The sequence below is a fragment of the Staurois parvus genome, unplaced genomic scaffold, assembly GCF_062004578.1.
Source record: "Staurois parvus isolate SC_StPar_1 unplaced genomic scaffold, SC_StPar_1.0 ptg000155l, whole genome shotgun sequence".
In the NCBI taxonomy this organism is placed as follows: domain Eukaryota; kingdom Metazoa; phylum Chordata; class Amphibia; order Anura; family Ranidae; genus Staurois; species Staurois parvus.
Window position 1 is genome coordinate 705,371 of NW_028317951.1, and position 20,062 is coordinate 725,432.

The 20,062-nt window shown below is 41.1% G+C and overlaps 1 protein-coding gene across 1 annotated transcript; it reads right to left on the reverse strand.

Moving 5' to 3' along the window:
- Positions 1 to 7,903: 7,903 nt before the first annotated feature.
- Positions 7,904 to 19,591, reverse strand: SSR3 (signal sequence receptor subunit 3). The gene is made up of 5 exons (XM_089675390.1): positions 19,377 to 19,591; positions 14,524 to 14,650; positions 12,527 to 12,625; positions 10,821 to 10,952; positions 7,904 to 8,070 (listed from the first exon to the last, which is right to left on the reverse strand). The coding sequence occupies exons 1-5, from the start codon at positions 19,507 to 19,509 to the stop codon at positions 8,004 to 8,006; spliced, it is 558 nt and encodes a 185-aa protein (XP_089531516.1). The 5' UTR covers positions 19,510 to 19,591; the 3' UTR covers positions 7,904 to 8,003.
- Positions 19,592 to 20,062: the final 471 nt, after the last annotated feature.

Sequence of the window (20,062 nt, forward strand, 5' to 3'; positions counted from 1 at the left end):
AAGCTGGCAAGGTGACAGATCTGTTAGAGTTTCCAAACCCAAATGTGTATTGGTTAATGGAAAGGGTCTGTGTGTGTTTGATCAATGGATTGATATCTAGGTTCTGGCATCAGTTAACAGTGTATTCCATGAACTGAAGGAGAAGGGAGGAGGCAAGGCCACTGTGGTATGCCTCTTCTCATGACAAAATGGCTAAGACATGAACAAAATGGATGTTGCACACAGCTTTTATGTGCCTGATACGCACAACCATTACAGACAAGATAGACATTTTTTTCTTTTTGCATTTATCAAACACATGCCAAAATGCTTCCAATGGTTTATTAAAACTGACCAAATAAGATAGATTCATTGTTGGGGTTTACCTACACTGGACACGACCCGATAAACCTGCCCGTACCATCTAGGTCCAATTAAGCAACGTAAAGAAAAACAAACTGTTTAGGAAAACTACATTAGCAGGTTCCAATACTTCTGATCACATTTACTACAATCCTATTTTCTGTCAATCACGAACAACACCTACTCTGGTATAAATCAATGCAATATATTTCTGTTCAGTGAAGTTACCATCTGTCATTTTTGAATTAAGCGCAGACCCAATTTTAATAATGCTGCTTTTTGCTAAGTATACACTCTAAATTCATTTTCTGCCTTCTATTCCGCAGTGTACACCACTGAAAATGCCAATAAATGCTAGGGGGAAGAAAATTACTGATTTGTTTTACTGCATGAGTCATAGACTATTGCAAAGGAAAAGTACCAGAACCAAATTATTAACCCTGCAGTAATATGCATCAGATTCTTAACAAGCAGCACCGTATAATTCCCAACATGCCTCAAAACTACGTTCAGTATTAGTAATGAAAACAAGATAGCTAAAATGTACTTCTTTTACTTGATATACAAAAAGCACATTTTAAAAAATTTCGTATTGATTTATATTTCATTTCCCTAAGGAACCACTAATTAAACCACCATCTCAACTCAATGTATGCACGTTTTTCTCGGACCCAAAAGGCACAATACATTATACTGCATTTAAAAAGAAAAATACACTAAGTCTAGCGTGGAAGCCCACAGACAGAGAAGCAATCAAATGAAAACCTGAGCTTGAAGAATTGCAGGGCTGTCATTGCTGACCTCACTTTCTAAAAATGCCAGCTTCATGGCCAACATGCTGGGTCTTCTGTTTTTGACCTGGCACAAGCATGAAAATCAGGTATTCACACTTCACTATTTGTGCACTTGTTCCAAGTTAGCAACTCAAGGAGATTTAAAACTGCAGAGTGTAAAATCTGGTGCAGCTCTGCACAGCAACCAATCAGCTTAAAGGTTTTATTGTCAAAGCTAAATTGAACAAGCTGAAGTTAGAAGCTGATTGGTTAGTATATACATCTGCACCAGATTCTGTGTGTTCCAATTTAGTAAATCTTCCCCAAAATGTCATAAGTCATGGAAGCAGCACGGTAGCCAAGTAATTGGTATTCCAGGAAGAGATCAAATGGCTGCTTGTTATTTAGCAACTGTTATCTGCAGCCCTTTCTACAACATAAGGGAAAACTATTTTATATAGTTATTTAACCCCTTCACACCTAACGGTAAAACAAATCTTAAAGCCTAAGTAAAAGTTTACAACTTTGACATGTTTTGGTAAAACTGTACATATCATCACAACTACTTTGTACATCCAGCTGAAATATACCTTGTTTTTTCAGAACAAATTGGGCTGTCATTTGGTGGTAAATGGTAATGGATATCCCTGATTTTTTTTTATTATCCAAGGAAAACTGGCCCAAAATAGTAAAAAATATATTTTTTTTAATTTAGCTGTGTTTTTCTTGGTACTATCATAACCTACTACCAAAGAACAACCCCAAATACATTTTCAAGCTCTTGCCAATCACAGCGATACCATATATGTGTATGTTATTTGTTGTTTGTACCTGAAATACAGCCCAGAAACAATAGTGTGCATTTTACTTTTTTATGCTTTTTCTACCTAAAACACACTGACACCAATTTTAAAAAAAAAAAAAAAACCTGACCTTTGACCCTGACCTTGACACAAACACTAACCCTGGCACTGAACTAGATCAAACCTTGTTCTAGTTATTTTTTCTTTTATTTTTTAATATTTAGTTATCTTTTTTTTCAGTCTTTTTTCTCTCTGTAAGGAGAGAGAGATACAATGTATCCCTTTCCTCCATACAAAGATAAAAAAAAAACAAGGGGGCAGGCTTCACAGTAACTTATCACTGTGATAGCCAATCAGAGGCTATGACAGCGATCATGTGACCCGGAATCGGGAATCCCAGGTCCCAATCATTAGCAAGGGACCCAAGGCTTTCAGTGACACCCCGGTCTATGTACTGGGAGCGCGGCATGCTCCCAGCATAAAAACAGGTATGCAAATATGCAGCCCCATGGTAAAAGCCCAGTTCTGTGAGGCTGCACATTTGTGTTACGTCAGCGTCAAGGTGTTAAATTGGAGGTGGTAGGTTGGAAACAAAAAGCTATATTGAAGGAGAATATAGATGTAAGGTTAAACTGCAGACAGTTTCTTCTACTCAGGTTATACAAGGCCTCTACTTGGCCTCCCCAAAGAAGTGGAAGGAATCTGCTTTTGCACCAAAGCAGTTAACATTCCTATATTCTTTTTAGTACAAGCATTGACAAAACTGGAGTCCCAGCATAGGCTGCTGTTTGCTGCTAGAAAGGTCTGCATGTCATTTCTTTTCACGGATTGCCAGCTAAAGCAAGATTTTCTTTTGAAAAAAAGAACTAACAGCTTCCAGAATACAGCATAGATAAGGGTTGTACTGTATATGAGACAACATGTCTTTGCCTTGACAGCTACATCAATATGCTATGCTCATCAACTGCTGACCCTGCAAAAATGTCATGTAGAGATAATGATGCTTGCAGAAGTTTACACTTCAAGAAAAGTGTGTTCCAAAAAAAAACCCCATAATATATACAGAGGAATTTGTGAAATACAGTATGTATAAAATACCTCATTACACTTGATGGCTTAGTGATATGCTGTACGACGCCAACCTTAAAGATAAACCCCAGGCAGAAACATTATGGCGTATGTGTATAGATGTTTCCGAACCTTCAAAATCATGTCTTGGTGTTACAGTGCACACACAGTCCCCTTGCCAGTCAGACACTCATCCTTTGTTCTATGAAAATCCCAGGGGCTGCTGTGCACTCTATCCTCCTGGCCACCTGTATTGTTCCCCACTGTAGTTCTTAGTAAAGTGAGTGATGACGTGAGTGGTCAACTTCACTGACACGTTTGCTTGCTGCCTAAAGTATCCCAGACTTTAACTACTTCCCGAGCGGCCGTTGCATATAAACGGCCGGACGGTGGCAGTGCAGGGTCGGGTGGCCGGTTTATAAATGGTCTCCCCGCACCCTGCTTGTGCGCGCTCCCTGGAAGCGTGCAGCACTGCAATAAAATAAAAATAATAAATAATAATATAAAAAAAAAATAAAAATGTAAAAAAAAATGTTTAAAAATTATAATTTTTGGTTATAAACTAATTTGGATTTTTTTTTTTTTACTAAAAAGATAACGGAATAAATTTTGGTAAAGATTTATGATGAAATATTATTTATTTGCAAAATTTTATTTAAAAAAACTTTTTTTCAAAATTTTTGGACATTTCATTTACATAGCAAAAAAAATAAAAATCCCAGCGGTGAATAAATACTATCAAAATAAAGCTTTATCTGTGTCAAAAAAATGGTAAAAAATTCATTTGGGTACAGTGTTGCATGACCGTGCAATTGTCATTCAAAGTGTGATAGCGCTGAAAGCTGAAAATTGCCCTGGTCAGGAAGGGGGTAAAAGTGTCTGGCCTGGAAGTGATTAAAATGCCATAGTAATGAGGTAATCAGCAATATTCAATTAAGCTGTAAGTGGTCATAAATGTAAGGCTGATCAGTGTAAACATAGTAATTGGGGTACAGAAAAATGACAGCAGGTGCTCTGGACCGATGAGTCAAAATTTTAAATATTTGGCTATAGCAGGAGGCTATTTTTCCGCAAAGGGCTGGAGAGTGGTATAATAATGAGTGTCTGCAGGCAACAGTGTTTGGGTCTGCATTACTGCAAATGGAGCTGGAGATTTGGTCAGGATCAATGGTAGTTTAAATGCTGAGAAATACAGGCAGAATGCCATACCACCAGGGAGGAATGTGATTGGACCCAAATTTATTCTGCAGCAGGACAATGACCCCAAACATACAGCCAATGTCATTAAGAACTATTTTCAACAAAAGGAATAAAAAATCCTGGAAGTGATGGTTTAGTCCCCACAGAGCTCTGATCTCAACATTGAGTCTGTATGAGATTACATGGAGAGAAAAGGTTTTGAGGCAGCCTACATCCACAGAAAATCTATCTCCAAGATGTTAGGAACAACTAATCTGCAGAGTTCCTTCAAAAACTGTTGTAAGAGTACATAGAAGAATTGAAGAACCAGTGCTGTTTTGAAGGTAAAGGGTTGTCACATCAAATATTGATTTGATTTGGATTTCTCTTCTGTTCATTCCTAAAAGCATTCTTAAAGTGATACTAAACACACCGTGGGGGAGACTTGCTAAAGCTGGTTCACTCAGAACCTGGTGAACCTGTGCATGGTAGCCAATCAGCTTCTAACCTCAGCTTGTTCAATTAAGCTTTAGCAATAAAACCTGGGAGTGGATAGGTTTCCATGAAGAAGTGCACAAGATTCTGAGTGAACCAGCTTTAGTAAATAAACACCAGTATTTAATGTACATCATCCCTCCTCTTTCTGTGTGGATGATGGCACTATAATTACTTTAACAAAAAAAAAAAGACCTAAGCAATAGGGAAGAACCAATACCCTTTAATTGGCGAGTACTGATACTTTCGGTCAAGTACTCGCCGATACAGAGTATGATACATTGCGGTGCGATTTACGTCAATAAAAAAATGTATGGACACAAATTGCACTGTAAAGAATAGCATGCGATTTGAACGGGAATGTGATCCCTATCCAAATTGCATGGATTTGCCACTGCTCCTGTGTGAACCCAGGCTGTCATTGAGTCAAACGGTGATTTATTCTGGTGGTGGATTATTCTTTCCTTCTTATTGCTCTTCATTCTCTCCTTCAAACCATAAACAGCAGTGGGTATAATAGTAGCTCATAAAAACCAGAGGGAAAGCTGCCTCTAAATATGCCCAGTGGGAGGAGCAAAATGTGTTGGACAGAGCTTCCGGTTTCCATTGACATCACATTCTGTCCGTGGAACACACATGGAAAGAAATACTATTAGCCTTTTTACAATAAAGACAGTATTACACTATGAGGACCTCCTCTTTCCCTCTGTTTTTTTTAGCTATTAGGATATCCACTGTTATGTTTATGGTTGGAAGGAGAGAATGAAGAGCAATAAGAAGGAAAGGAGAGTAATCCACCACCAGAATAAAGCACTGTTTGACTCTGTTGAAAGCAAGAGGTCCATCTAATCTGGGAAGTATGGACATAAACGGGGTCACTGATTGGAGAGCACCAGTCACTTTTGTGTTGGTTCTGTTTGAGCACGGAACACTTTAGGAAGAAAACACTTTATATTATGGAATGAAGGTTTTAATAAACATTCGTATGGACATTGTTCATTGTCACTTCACACTGTGTAAAGAATTTTTTAAGTATTAGTGGAACACACTTGAGCAGCTAACAACAATATAATTTTATTTAATAAGTTGTGTACAGTTGTAGCCATAGCTCAGTTCATGGTTTTTGGTTTAATTTAATAACATGGTGTGGGTTGATTTCTGCCAACAGGCTGTGTCACACCCTTCAAGCCTATCTTGTAATAACAGGGAGATGAAGCCACCATCAATCAAGATGTAATATCCCACCCCCATTGTGTTTAGCTGGTTAGTGGGCATGGAGGAGGGAGGGAGTGGGCTGTCATTTACCACTGTGTATACACCCAAATGCATGACTCTATAGTCACATGGACTGCTCAGATGTGATCAAGGAGGAAATGCTCAGCATAGAAACTCACTTAAAACTGAGCATGTGCAGAGCTGCCAACACTGCTCTGCAAAATCCCTTGGCAAATTGGGGACATGGAGAGAAGGGGGAGATAGAGAACAGGATCAACCAGGTTTTTTGCAGAATACAAAAAAATGAACCAAGTAGTGACTAAGTATAAGCAGCATGTAATACCAATATCATTTATTGACAGTTTTTCATGATGTGGGTTTAGTGACTATATAGCTATAGATAGAAAGAAAGCTATCACACATCTATGCTTTTGTAAGCATCCCCAAGTGTCACTTAAATAAAGCTATGGTGGGGGTAGATAATACAGTCTCTACTGCTTGATGACAGGGTTTACATATCAAAAATACCATTGTTCTATTTAAAGAAGTATGACCAAAGCTTTTTAGCTATACTTCTATGGGTCACAAGAGTGCACTCCTGTGACCCGTTTTTAGCCTGTCCAGGTTCCGGAATGATCTTGACTTTACAGTTGGGATCCATCCAGATGCCTGTACCAGCAGCTGGCTAAGCTTTCTAGCAAGCCGCTGAGAGCCTGAGTTAGCCGCTCCAGCCCTCTCCAGTCACCACTCTGCAGACCAAGAATTGAGCGATTAGTGGTCATTGATTAATCAGTTCTCTTTCTCAGAGGTGGCAGGCAACAGATGCAGCATCGATCCACCTAGGGAAGTAGGATTTTTTTTTTTTTTTCTCTCTTTAATCCCCATACTTCACGTTTAAAGCCCAAGTGCAGCCAAAATAAAAGCCACAAAAATCTGCACAAGAGACATAACTTATAGCAGTAGGATATGTCCCTTGTGCTGATGCTTCTTCTATTAGGTGAAACCCATCACAATCTATTACCTCCTTACCCCACTCCCCTTTTATCACAATTTTCTAGTGTGGCAGGGTAAACAGAGCTTAGGGCTGTCAAAGGCTCTCATTAAGAGTGCCCAACTATGCTCACTCAGTTCCATCATTTATAGAAGTCATACAGCTTCTATGAATGAAACAGATCTATGGAGGGGGCAGCCCTTTCGATCATCCACCACTAAAGGTCACTATCCGTGCACAGCAGTCATAGTCCAGGTTCTATGAATGCCTGAGCTAGGAGGAAAGGGTGGGCATTGTTAGGAAACTTCAATGAGAGCCTGTGACAGCCCCTTAGTTCTATTAACCCTTATTATCCCAGAAAACAAAAAGGGAAGGGGGGGGGGGGGCAGGTGAAGGCACCGCCCCACTACAAGGGATAATTGCTTGTTATATCTAGGGAAAAAGAGAACGTTTTAGTTAATTGATCCTCTGCTCTGTGGGCAGGTGACACCCCTACAATCCAGCAGACGACTCCTTGGCATCCTTACATTCAGAGTAGGGCTATGTACCATGCTCTGGTCTTGATAACATCAGGACCCTAGACCAGTGGAGCATAGGTGTGCAGATGCTACATGGACTGATCTAGCTTGGGGGAGGAGTGGAGGATCAGGTAATTTTTTGTTTTCTTTGATCCCCTAGGCAAAGAATAAAAAAAAAAACAAAAAAAAAAAAACACAAGCAATTAATCCTTGCAGTGCAAAATAAGTAATATATAATCCTTGCAGTGCAGGCACTCCAAAAGGATACATTTTTATTTTCTGGGAGTTGGGCTTTAAGTACATCTCTCATAATGATTAAAGTAAACAACCCGTCACGCAAGCTTGTGATGGAGACAATTGGCTGTTTCAAGACAGGCATGGTTCACTGTTACCATCAAGAAAGCTGCCCTGAGACATCATGCTGCCATTGCAGGTTGTCAGCGACACTAAGATTTAACAAACCCAAAAAAAAAAAAAAAAAAAAAAAAAAAAAAAGAAGGGCAAATAAAGACAATAAGATTAGAAATCAAATTTGATGTTTATTGTACATGTTGCAGACTTAAAAAAAAAACAAAAAAAAACATAAAAGCTTTGTTGCACCGGTTAGCTGCCAGTCAGTTTATTTTGATCCTGTAGACAGCAGAGCAATAAGACCTGAAGAAGCACTTAGTGACAAAATGTAATTTCTAAAAGGGGTGGAAGTTAAGGAATATGAATATATGAGATGAACACACACTTTGCAGGTGTGTATTATTCCATCATTTACATTTTTTTCATATAACAATTACGCTGAAATTTCTATTGTGTATTACAAAAATAAAATGTAACCTCCCAGCCAGAGGACAACGTGCATGTAGCACTCAGTCTATTTAGGTCTGTACTGTGTGGAATAAAAGCAAACAGTACAGACCTAAAGTAGATCCACCCCTGGCTGAAACTCAAACTCACTCCTCTGCGCGCTTCCAATGCAGAGTAATGTGCCTATGGATTATCTGACTTGAAGCACTACTCATCAGGCCAACATGCAAAGTGCAGCGCAAACTGGTTCACCGTACTGTAAACAAGAACACAAATCAGTCTGCTCTCTCTGCCAGTGTACAGCCTCCTTTAAGTGCCGACTCCTCTCCCCTCTATATCCCCCTTCTCTTTGTTCCCCTCCCAGCCATGCGTCTCTCCTCCCAGATCTAAAACATTTGGCCTTATTCACACCTTGCATAGCGAGAATGCATGTTACTGCTCAGTTTTGTTTCTTTGGCATACTGTTAATCATTGGGCCCCCCATTCATAATTCATGCAGTGGGAACGCTAAGCAGGTTTTAGGGTGCCAACAACAGCACCATAAACGTGATGCAAGTGTGCAGCAGGTTTCCAAAACATGCCGTAAAACTCACATTTCCTGTGCATTTTGTTGCACGATCCGGAAAGGCCCTACGTGCGACAAACGTGCCAAGAAAAGCTCTTGCAATGCTTTGAGGAACTACAAGTCTCAACGTTGTTCACTTACTTTTCTACGACACAAGCAAGGTGCTTTTAATCTCCCTAGCGGTCTGATTATGTCCATATTTCTGTGCTCAAAGCGGTACATTTTTTTGCATGGAAATATGTATTTTTTTATTGTAGGCCTGTAATTTTTAGGAATAACTCACTGAAATCTGTCCGAACAAGAGTCTATTAAACATCCCAGGTATGATAAAACTTGAAACACGAAATCATAAATTATAATTTATGAAATAATCATAAAAAATAATATAATACATTTAATTCAATAATATAATCAAACCAAAAACACTGAAATTTGAAATATAGCGCCACGTTCGCACATCACTGAGCAAAGTCACAAAATTGTTTTCAGTGTCTGATCACGAATTTCTCCACGAATCATTATCACTCAATTCTGCAAGTGGTTCTGATTTACTAGCTGGTCTAAAACTGCTTTTGACCTAAAGGGATGCTTTTTGGACGCCATGGACGTTTCTCAGTTTCCAGGCAGAAAGAACAGGACAAAGCACTCGGGATAAAATGTATGTGAAATGGTTTGATACAGTAATGTTTTACTATGTGATTTTAGTGAATGTCACTTTTTGTCATTTTCAAATTTCCCGCCGTTCTGTCCCCCGTACGTCCCGACGCTCGCAGGGGACGGAACCCAGATGACAGATGCTGGCATTGGCCGGATTACATTGCCGGGGACACTGCAGGAGGGACATCGCGGGAGCGCAGGACAAGGTAAGTGATCAAGGGATCGCGGAGCAGCGCCGCATGGTAAGCCCAAGTGTAGCTCGGGAATACCGCCAGGGAGGCTACTGTACACAGAAGCCTCATGATGACAGGCTCCTTTCCCCTGCAATGGTGAACGGATCTCTAATGGCACCTGCAGGCAGAGATAAGAGCTGTCCCTCACACATGAGCCTCCTTCGATCTCTGTAGATGGGGGTTGGGGGGGGTTAGAAGTCACAGTTTGCTGCTCAAAGACAGCATGGATTTGGATGGGACCAATTGAAGTATGTGCACATGATCCCTGGGGTAAAATAATTATTTGTAATACTGCTTATGTTAATATATTTTTCAATATAAAATTCTTATATTTCTATTGTAGATTTCAAACATAACCCCACCCCTAGGGAAAGAAAAAAAAACAAAAAATCTATTAACCCCTTCACGCCTAAGGATAAAACAAACCTTAATGCCCAAGCACAATTTTGCAACTTTGCTGTGTGTTAGCAAAACCGTACATATCACAACTACTTTGTGCATCCAGGTGGATTATACCTTGTTTTTTTCAAGACAAATTGGAAAACTGGCCCAAAATATTAAAAATTAAAACCCCCTTTTTTTTAATTTTAGCTGTATAATTCTTGCTACTACCATAGCCTACCACCAAAGAACAACCCAAAATAATTTCTCCTGCTCCTAACAAATCGCAACGATACCACGTGTGTATGTTATTTGTACCCGTAAACAGCCCAGCAACCATAGTGCACAATTTGCTTTCTTTTTTTTGTCGTCACTAACTGATACGGATTCTCCCCCCCCCCCCCCAAAACACTAACCCTGACCAAAGCATTAACCCTGGCACAGTCCTAGATCAAACCTTTAGAACGGGACCCGGGGCTCTCAGTGATACCCCGGTCTTTGTGCTAGGAGCGAGCCGTGTGGCACGCTCCCAGCAGAAAGACAGCAATGCAAATTAGCTTCCCCACGTAAAAAAATCCCAGTCCTGGAAGGCTGCTAATTTGCGCGCGGTTGGCTTCAAGGGATCAAAGTAATTCAGACAGTCATTACATAACATACCAAGTTAAGGGAATATGTTCTGGCAAAAGATCCAATCATAGATAGCCTCAAATAAAAACACGTAAAAAGCCCAGAGAGATATCGGTGTACTTTTTTGTGATCATTACTCGTCTTTCCATTTTTTTTTCCCCCAGAAAAAGGATACACTGTAGGGTTGAAGTTTTTCAGTAGAAAGAATGAAGCAACAATGACCACAACCAGGAAAAGTGTGTTGTTGTAGAAGATGGAAAAGGTGGTAGCTTCATAATCAGCAACTTCATTTTTCTTCCAAAGAATCCTAAATAAATAAAATTAAATTGGGGGAAAAAAAAAAAAAAAAAAAAACTTACAGCATTATTGCATTATTGGCAAATCTAGCATGTAGAGGTTTGTGCGTCCCTCCATGGATATGCCTCCCTAGACCATCACTGATCCACCACCAAAACAGTCATGCTGAACAATGTTACAGGCATCATAATGTTCTCCAAGGCTTCTCCAGACCCTCTCATGTTTGTCACATGTGCTCAGGATGAACCTGCTCTCACCTGTGAAAAGCACAGGGTGCCAGTGGCAGACCTGCCAATTCTGGTGTTCAATTGCAAATACCAATCGAGCTCTATGGTGCTGGACAGTGAGCACAGGGCCACTGGCCACCCTCATGAAGTCGGTTTCTGATTATTTGGTCAGACATTCACACCAGTGGCCTCTGGAGGTCATTTTGTAGGGCTCTGGCAGTGCTCATCCTGTTCCTCCTTGCACAAAAGAGCAGAAACTGGTCCTACTGATGGGTTATGGACCTTCTACAGCCCTGTCTAGCTCTCCTGTTTCCTGGAATCTCCACCATGCTCTTGAGACTGCGCTGGGAGACACAGCAAACCTTCTGACAATGGCACGTATTGAGTAGTTGGGACTGCCTTTGCAACCTCTTTAGGGTCCAGGGTATCGCCTCATGCTACCATGAAAAACAGTCAGTAAAGAAGAGAAAGGGAAAAAAAAATGTCAGTGGCTTCCACTGGTAAAACCATTGCTGTTTTGGGGGTCGTCTCATTGTTGCCCATCTAGTGCACCGGTTAATTTCATGAACACCAAAGTATCTGAAACTGATTAACAACCCCCTCTGCTACTTAACTGACCAGATCAATATCCCAGGAGTTTAATTGACTTGATGCTATACTCCGATTAAAATGTGTTCCTTTATTTATTTTGAGCAGAGGATAACATGTTTGTAGAAAAAAAAAAAAAAAAAAAAAAAAAGCACACACACACCACATGTTTGCAATCACTTGAACTCCAGCTAACACTTTAAAACTTGACAATTGTAAGCACCTCACTCAGTAGTAAATGGTTTGTCTCACTCAACTCCCTGCCACTTTTATGAAGTTAAAAAAGTAACAGACTTACTGGTTGGATCACCAAGTGAAAATAAAGAAAACAAACAAAAGTGTTATGTATATCATAAAAGTTCATTACACTAGGATGTCTCTTATGAAAAACTCTAAAATGTTTGGATACACCAATTTTTAAAAATATTATTTATGCGTTTTCCCTAACAGACATGTTGTACACCCCACACATTTTGACCCACATGGGCACTTCTGTACAAAAATTACATGGGTGGTACTACATGTTACGAAGTTCTTCATATCACAACTCTTCACCGCAGTATTAGAAACAGTTACATTTCTATTTTCCATTACTACCCACAGTATTCCTATTTTTTAATGGTGGGTCTATCACATGATTGATCTGTTTTGTTCTAAAAGATGCAGCATTTCTATAGATAATTTGTGGTTTACCAGGTAACCTAGATCCCATCACCTTATCCCTCAGTGAAGTCAAATATAAAAATATGTTAGCTGAAATTCTCTCTACCTCTCATCCTTCTCCTTACGGGACATCTTCCGATTGTCAGCTTCAGACAGCTTGCGGGTCACCTCTCTGGAAACAGCATCCTCTCGCTTCTGTGCCACCCTGGACCAAAGGAAATTCAAAACAAAGGCAGATACAAAATCAATCATTACATGTCAAACAGTACAGAGGAACTATTTATATTCTCTTATTTAGTGTAAGCAATCGGATCAATGCATAATAATTTTTAACCACTTGTCTACCGGGCACTTATACCCCCTTCTTTACCAGGCCAATTTTCAGCTTTCAGCACTGTCGCACTTTGATTGACAATTGCGCGGTCATGCAAGATTGTACCCATATGAAACTTTTATCATTTTTTTCCCACATATAGAGCTTTCTTTTGGTGGTATTTATTCGCCGCTGGGCACTTTATTTTTTGCGCTATAAACAAAAAAATTGCAAAAAATGTGAAAAAAAAAAAAAGTTTGTTTCTATTATAAAATTTTTCAAACAGGTAATTTTTCTCCTTCACTGATGTGCGTTGATGAGGCAGCACTGATGGGCACTAATAGGTAGCACTGATAAGCAGCACTGATAGGTGGCACTGACTGGCAGCACTAGTGGGCTGCACTGGTGGGTGGCACTGGTGCGCACTAATCATCAGTGCCGATCTCTGCTCTGACAACTGCCGGTTCTCGGCAGTACTTTCCTCGTGCTCTGACAGCATGAGGAAAGTGCAGCCGAGAACCGGCAATTGCATTTCCCGGTGATCAGCGTGTCATTGGACACGGATGATCACGTGGTAAAAGGCCGCTGTGATTGGCCTTTTACCACATCACGTGATCAGTTGTGTCCGTAGGACACAGCGATCACGGAGATCGCCGGGGGCGTGCAGGAAAGCGCGTTCTGGGAGGACGTCATATGACGCAGTGTAGCCGTCATTCAGCTATCTGCGGTTGGCAAGTAGTTAAAAACCTGGTTTGTTATGTATGGTTTGCGAATGCATATGTACATGGAGCAACCGATTTGCTCATTATATCTGCAGGTCCTATTTCCTGCAATTTCAGTGCTTTACAGTCTGCTCCAACTTGCTGAAAAAATGCATGTGGCTTTTAGTTCAACGGTTACTAAAAGAAGGTACTTGGTACAAAGAGCAAGTCTGAATTAGTGTGTCACTAACCCTGAACAAGCATTTATTCAGTAACCCCTTGTGTATTGTATTGTTACTGTACTGTCTCGTGTACTGTCTCCCATTATAATCTACAGCGCTGAGCAAACCGTTGGCGCTATATAAATACTGTATAATAATAATAATAATAATAAAGTAAAAATGAGGATGACAGCCATGAAGATTGTGCTAGTAAAAAGCAAGTCAGTAGTTTTCATACTTGTATTGTTTCTTCAACAACACTTTATTGTATGCACACCAAATAATACAGTAAAATTTCAGACAATCCCAATTTTGTGGAATGGATCCCAGGTGAGCCTGCTAGAAGGTAAATGCATTTAAAAAAAAGCACAGGCAATGTACAGTACAGTATGTACATACTGGGAGGCAAAGAGTTGGTTGTACTTATTTTTACAAGTCTGAAGGAGGAACTTCACCCCCATTAATTATTTTTTTAATTCCCCTTTACTTGGTTTTCTGGCCTGTCCACACAACACATACAACCAGCAAATGCATCTTTGTTCTGTTGCTGCTCACTGGATACAGCCCTGCCCTCTTCACTGACATCAGAAGCAAACAGTCTCTTCCTGGTTCTTACATGCAACCCCTGGACAAGCATGCACAGTATCATCAAAGGGCTGGCTGCAAGAACCAAGAAAAGATAGCCGACCCTGTGAAAATACAGTTCATGAGCATTTTTGGATAAATGATCTGAAACCTCCTGGGATGTGTGACAAGAGTATCCCAGGTGGCTGAGGCCCAATTCATTTTAGCCTAAGTAAAAAAAGGGGTGTTGGTGGTTCTTTCCAAAAAGGAGGAAAGAAAAAAGAAAAAAAAAAAAACGACTTACTTGTGTTTGAGAACAAATTTCACATTCTTATAGGCAAAGGCCACAAGGTATGTGCTGACAAGGGTCATGACACTGTACAGGACAGCTGATTGCACCAAATCCATGTGCCATATTCTCCAGTACAGCCCTGTAATAAAAATATAAAAGAACATTGTTCAGGCAGACGTTACACACAATTTAAACCATCAGCACCATAAGTTATAGAAAGATCTGTGACCAATTATGAGAGTGTACAGTATGTATTCCTAAAGACAACGCATTGGAGCCCAGAAGGCTGGATACAAACCGACTAATCAGCCATATGTCTTTTACTAAACAGAAGTGATCAGTGAAGGGTCTGATCTCTAGCTTGCTGTACAGTCTGCAGATGGACAGTGTTGTACCTGCCTGTGAAAAGCTACCCCTTGGTAAAGTGCACACAGCTCATAGTACTGCTAGGGAAACTTCAGTACTCACAAGTTACTACAACAGGCTCAACTCACAAGGCTAACTCAAGCAGACAAGGAACCTTGTTTTAAAAAAAAGTGAGTTACATGACAGAAAATAAAGATCCTTATCCTTGTGTAAAACTTTGTGAATTGAACTCAGTTGACAGAAATTATCAACTCTGGAGCAGCTGTGAATAGCAACCAATCAGCGTCTATCTTAAGCTTCTTCGGTTAAAGAAGAACTAACAGTTTCAAGAAATGGGTATATTCCCAACATGCCAGGAATGCCAACTGTCATGTGTTCTCAACCAAACTGTCCAACAAAAAATGACTAGTGTTAGAACTGATCACATGTGCCGCATCATGACAGCGGCAGATCAAACAGAGGCCAAAATGGCAGCTTCCTTTGCTGAAAAGGATAGGAGGGTTTAGCTCTGTTTTAGGCCTGGTTCATACTGATGCGGTGCAGAAAACCGCAGGTGATTTGAACAGGAATCACACCACATTCCTGTTCAAATCACATGCAATTCTTTTGCTGTGCAATTTTTGTATGTATCCACAAGAAAGGTGCAGGACCCCCTTTTTTTCCCCACACTGGAATCAGATGACATGTGGGTTCACACCCATTTGATTCAGTTCAGCCAGTCAATCACAACGTGTTTTGCGAACAGTTTTGGGGGTGTCGTTGGCTTAAAGTGGTAGTAAACTCGTTTTTGTTTTTTTTTTGTTCCCCTACAAAATGAAGAAGAAATGAAGTAAAACGAAGATCTACTAAATGTGCACCATTTCTGAAATATTCTCATTTTTTTAAAAGTGGGCGCATGTGCTCTAAAGGAACAGCATACCCACACCGTTCCTTCAGAGCTGTGTGCTGTGGCCCGGGACTCCCACGCACGTGTGGGAGTGATATCATCGCGGCCCGGCCTGTCAAGACGACCAGGAATCGTGAACCCAGAAGGATCGGGTAAAGATGGAAGCCTCTGCAGTGTTGAACAGTGCACTGCTGGAGGGCTTTGTTTTAAGGCAAGTTTTACACGTGATGCATATTAGCACATTATATTACCTTGCAGGAGACATTTTTTTTTTTTCTTTCTTGCGGTTCACTAACTCTTTCTGATGCAGTGCAGGAAACATACAGGATTCGCTGTGAACCCTGCTCCACATCAGTGTGAACTGGGACTTAAAGTAGAAGTAAACCGGAGTTTGGTAAAACTGCGAGCAGGCAGCCATTTATTGTGGAAGAGACAATGTTTGCCTTACCTGCCTGCTCGCAGATTTCTATGGACTGTACACTGAGCTGCGCATCTCAACACACATTCCTGGCATGACTGACTCCCATGCACAAGGGACATCCCCCACCAGCTAAAAACTCCAGCATCTGGGAGAAGATGACAGCAGCTGGCAAGGGATGTAACTGCTGCATCACTGGACAGTAGATGGGAGTATACGGGGGGGGGGGGGGGTTCAATGCTGCTTTAAGCTTTGAAAATTAAATTCAAAGGTTGGTTGGTTGCCATGCACAGCTGCTCCAGCTCCCCTCGATGCCTGCAATCTGTCCTGGTAAAAAGACCAAACATTGGAGCTGCAGGTGACAGAAAAAGATGACTGTTATACAATTAAAGTGGCTGTAAAGGATCAAGGTTTTTTACCTTCTGTGTGCAGCAACCCCCCAGCCCCCTCAATACTTACCTGAACCCCATTGCAATCCATTGATGTGCACAACAGCCTCGGCTGTCCTGAGTCTCTGCCTGCTGATTGGCTGAGACAGCAAGCAGAAGCCAATGTCTCCTGCTGCTGTCAATCACAGCCAGGGTGGATTTGATTTAAATCACTAGTCAGTAAGGCTTGATATAAATCCTAGTTTTCTACATAAAGACTAATTCTTGCTGGTATAACTTTAATATGCAAGTAGATGAAGATTTTTAGAATAACAACTTTTCATATTAGTTTTTTTATTCCCAGTTTAATAGGTTAATCATTCATATTTGGACAACTTTTCTGTTGTACGTAGGAAGGAGAAAAATAATCATTACCTTAATAATTTAAATAGATTTATTCATCTGAAACAATAACATTACAGCATCTGTTATTTGCTTAAACAAACAACCATGTTTGTTAACTAATTTGGCTAAACAAAATATATATATTTTAAGAAATTTAAGACTGTCAGCCCCTTCCTCCTCACACTTAGTTTCACTTTCTTCTTGTGCAGATCTATTCCACTCCAAACAATCAGAAAAATATTGTTTCTATTCTATTCACTGAACTTCTTGAAATTTAGCACTGAAGGGGTTGATTCTGTATTCATAGGTTTGTAGAAGTTAGGATTAAGGTCTTTTTCTTGACTCTGTTCATGTTATAACATTTTTGCTGTGAAGAAGAGGCATGTGATCTCCGCTGAGTCAAATTCAGTTTTGAGAACTGCAAAAGTAAACCAAGCATCTGTGATAATATCTTGTAGGCAGAGAAACTGCCCAACAATCTTACAAAAACCTCTGGAAGAGCATGACATTGTGAATGGATTAATGGAATTTATTTACCAAAAAAATTAAACATATACAGCCTTATTCTACATAATTAAAAAACTAATCTTTATTTCATGATGGAATAACCTTTGGATGGTAATATATTTTCCTCAAAAAAATCTGATTTAAATAAAAAAAATCAAATTTTTTTGATTTTTTAAAAAAAAAAATCATTGATTTTTATCCACTCTGATCACAGCCAGTCAGCCAATGAGGAGAGAAAGGAGGTAGGCCCAAGTTGCACCTCCGTGTGTGAATGAACAGAGGGAGCAGCGGGTGCCCCCATAGCAAGCTGCTATGGCACCCAACAGAAAGGAGGATCCAGAAGCACTGAAGGGGGACCCAAGAAGAGTAGGATCAGGGCTGCTCTGTGCCAAACCACTGTATACAGGAGATAAGTATAGACATGTTTGTTATTTTCAAAAAAAAAAAAAGTAAACCTTTAGTGTCGCTTTAACCACATTCCGACCACCCTATAGCAGATATACTGCTACAGGGCGGCAGGGGTGCACAAAATCACATATAGAAGTGATCTTGTATTTCCAAGTAGGGGGCACGTGCGAGCTGCACGCGTGCCCTACCCATGTCGCCATTCGCCGCTGCGACTGTCATTCACCGGGTCCCAGATGGCGATTACCCGCCTGCGTCCAGTGATTACAGAAGATTTACGACGGGGAGGAAGGCTGATTTGTTTACTAACCGTCCTCCTCCCTGTCAGCTCGGGCACATTGCTCTGGATGGCTGGGCACAGCACAGCCATCCAGAGCAGTGTACTTACAGTGAAGCACCAACACACTGCCCCCCAGTAAAACACTCCCAGCACACAGTTAACCCTTTGATCACCCCTCATGTTAACCCCTTCCTGCCCAGTGACATTAGTACAGTGTCGGTGTTTTTTTTTGTTTTTAGGACTGATCACTGTATAGGTGTCACTGGGGATGTCAGTGACACTAAGTCAGTTCCCCCCAGTGTCAGAATACCGGCCGCAGTCCTACTATAAGCCGCTGATACATTTAAAAAAAATAAAGAATTCCAGTATCTATACCGCCATTTGTAAACGCTATAACTTTCACATAAACCAATTTACATGTATTGGGATTTTTTTTTAGCGCAAAGACATGTCGCAGAATACATTTTGGCCTAAATTTATGATATTTGATTTTTAATTTTTTTTTACTGGACGTGTTTAATTGCAAAAAGTCAAAAATCGTGTTTTTTTTTTTCTTTTTATAGTGCAAAAAATAAAGACCGCACAGGCAATCAAATACCACCGAAAAAAGAAAGCTCAATTCATGGGGGAAAGAAAAAAAAATAGAGGATGTAAATTTCATTTGGGTGCAGTGCTGCATGACAGCGCAATTGTCAGATAAAGTAATGCAGCGCCATAACGCAAAATATGGCCTGGTCAGGACGGGGGAGGGGTAAATCCTCAGGAGGGCAAGGGGTTAATGTGCAGTTAAAAATCACTTCTTTGTTTTAGATGGAGGAGGAAGTGTTAAACCTTGAGTCACTCACTGTCACTCCTCGTCCTGGCAGTCACTGTCACAGGGACTACAAGTGATGAGAGTCTCGTGTTGTCACCAGAACAGGAAGAAGGGAAATCCTCCATTAGGGGACATCTGTTCTGGGGACACTGGTCCCTTAGAAAGGATTTCCCTGAATTTGGAGAGATATCCTCCCCATTGTGTCTTTGTGACAGGAAGAAGGTAAATCTCCCTAAGAACACCCCCAGGATCCACCTGGAGAAATGTGTGTGAGTGGTGGGAGCTGTCCTCCAGACAGAGGGAAGCTGCCTGCAGAGTGGTGTACAGGAGAAGCGCACACCTATAGAGGAGCGCAGGTCGGCCCCGCCACGTCTGCAGGATGAATGGGCTGCGAGGGAGGCCGGGCACACACTTACAGATGGGGATGGCGGACACGATGAAGGCGTTCCCGTAGAAGAGTGCGGAGGATTTGGCGGACAGGTTGCGGCTGAAGTCCTGCAGTAGAAGGTCCTCCTCGGACTGCTGCTTGTTGCTGACTTTGGGAGGCATGGCCGGAGAGACAGGAGACAGAGAGGGGAAAGAGACACGTCTCACAGTGAACTGACCCTCCTCGGCCGCCGTCAGCAAATACTTTCTACTGATTCGTCAGCATTATGAGACCGGAACCGGATGTTCCAAACAAGGGCGGAGCGAAACATTCTTTCGTTTGCCAACCACTGCGATTTACTTCCGCACTCCTGGGACTGGACGGAAGGCAGTGCTGTGAGGGGCGTGGTTGGTGCTTGTCATCACAGTGCTATGTCTGTTGTTAGCGTCAGAGAGGAGACTGCTGCCAAGCAATACAAAGTGCTGGCTGGAGGATGACCAAATGTTCACAATGAAGTATGAGGGCAAATTGTGGGTGTGATCAGATTGCAGTGGGAGGGGCCGGAATAAACCAACTTTACGTGTGTGCTGTATTAGCCCTGGTTCACACCGCTGTGACTTCAGGTGCGACATGCGATTTACAAATCGCACTAGAAGGCGCAACTAATGTATTTCTATGGCACTGTCTTAAGGCTTGGTTCACACTGGATGCAATTTAAAATCGCCCGTTTTGTTT

What these genes read in the sequence shown, in the direction of transcription:
- SSR3 (XM_089675390.1), bottom strand. Translation starts at nt 19,509, where the DNA reads ATGCCTCCCAAAGTCAGCAACAAGCAGCAGTCCGAGGAGGACCTTCTA. An exon ending in CGTGTCCGCCATCCCCATCT is followed by an intron (nt 14,651 to 19,376) that starts GTAAGTGTGTGC and finishes TTTTTATTACAG; the next exon opens with GGCTGTACTGGAGAATATGG. An exon ending in AAAAACTTCAACCCTACAGT is followed by an intron (nt 8,071 to 10,820) that starts GTATCCTTTTTC and finishes CACCCCTTTTAG; the next exon opens with AAATTACATTTTGTCACTAA.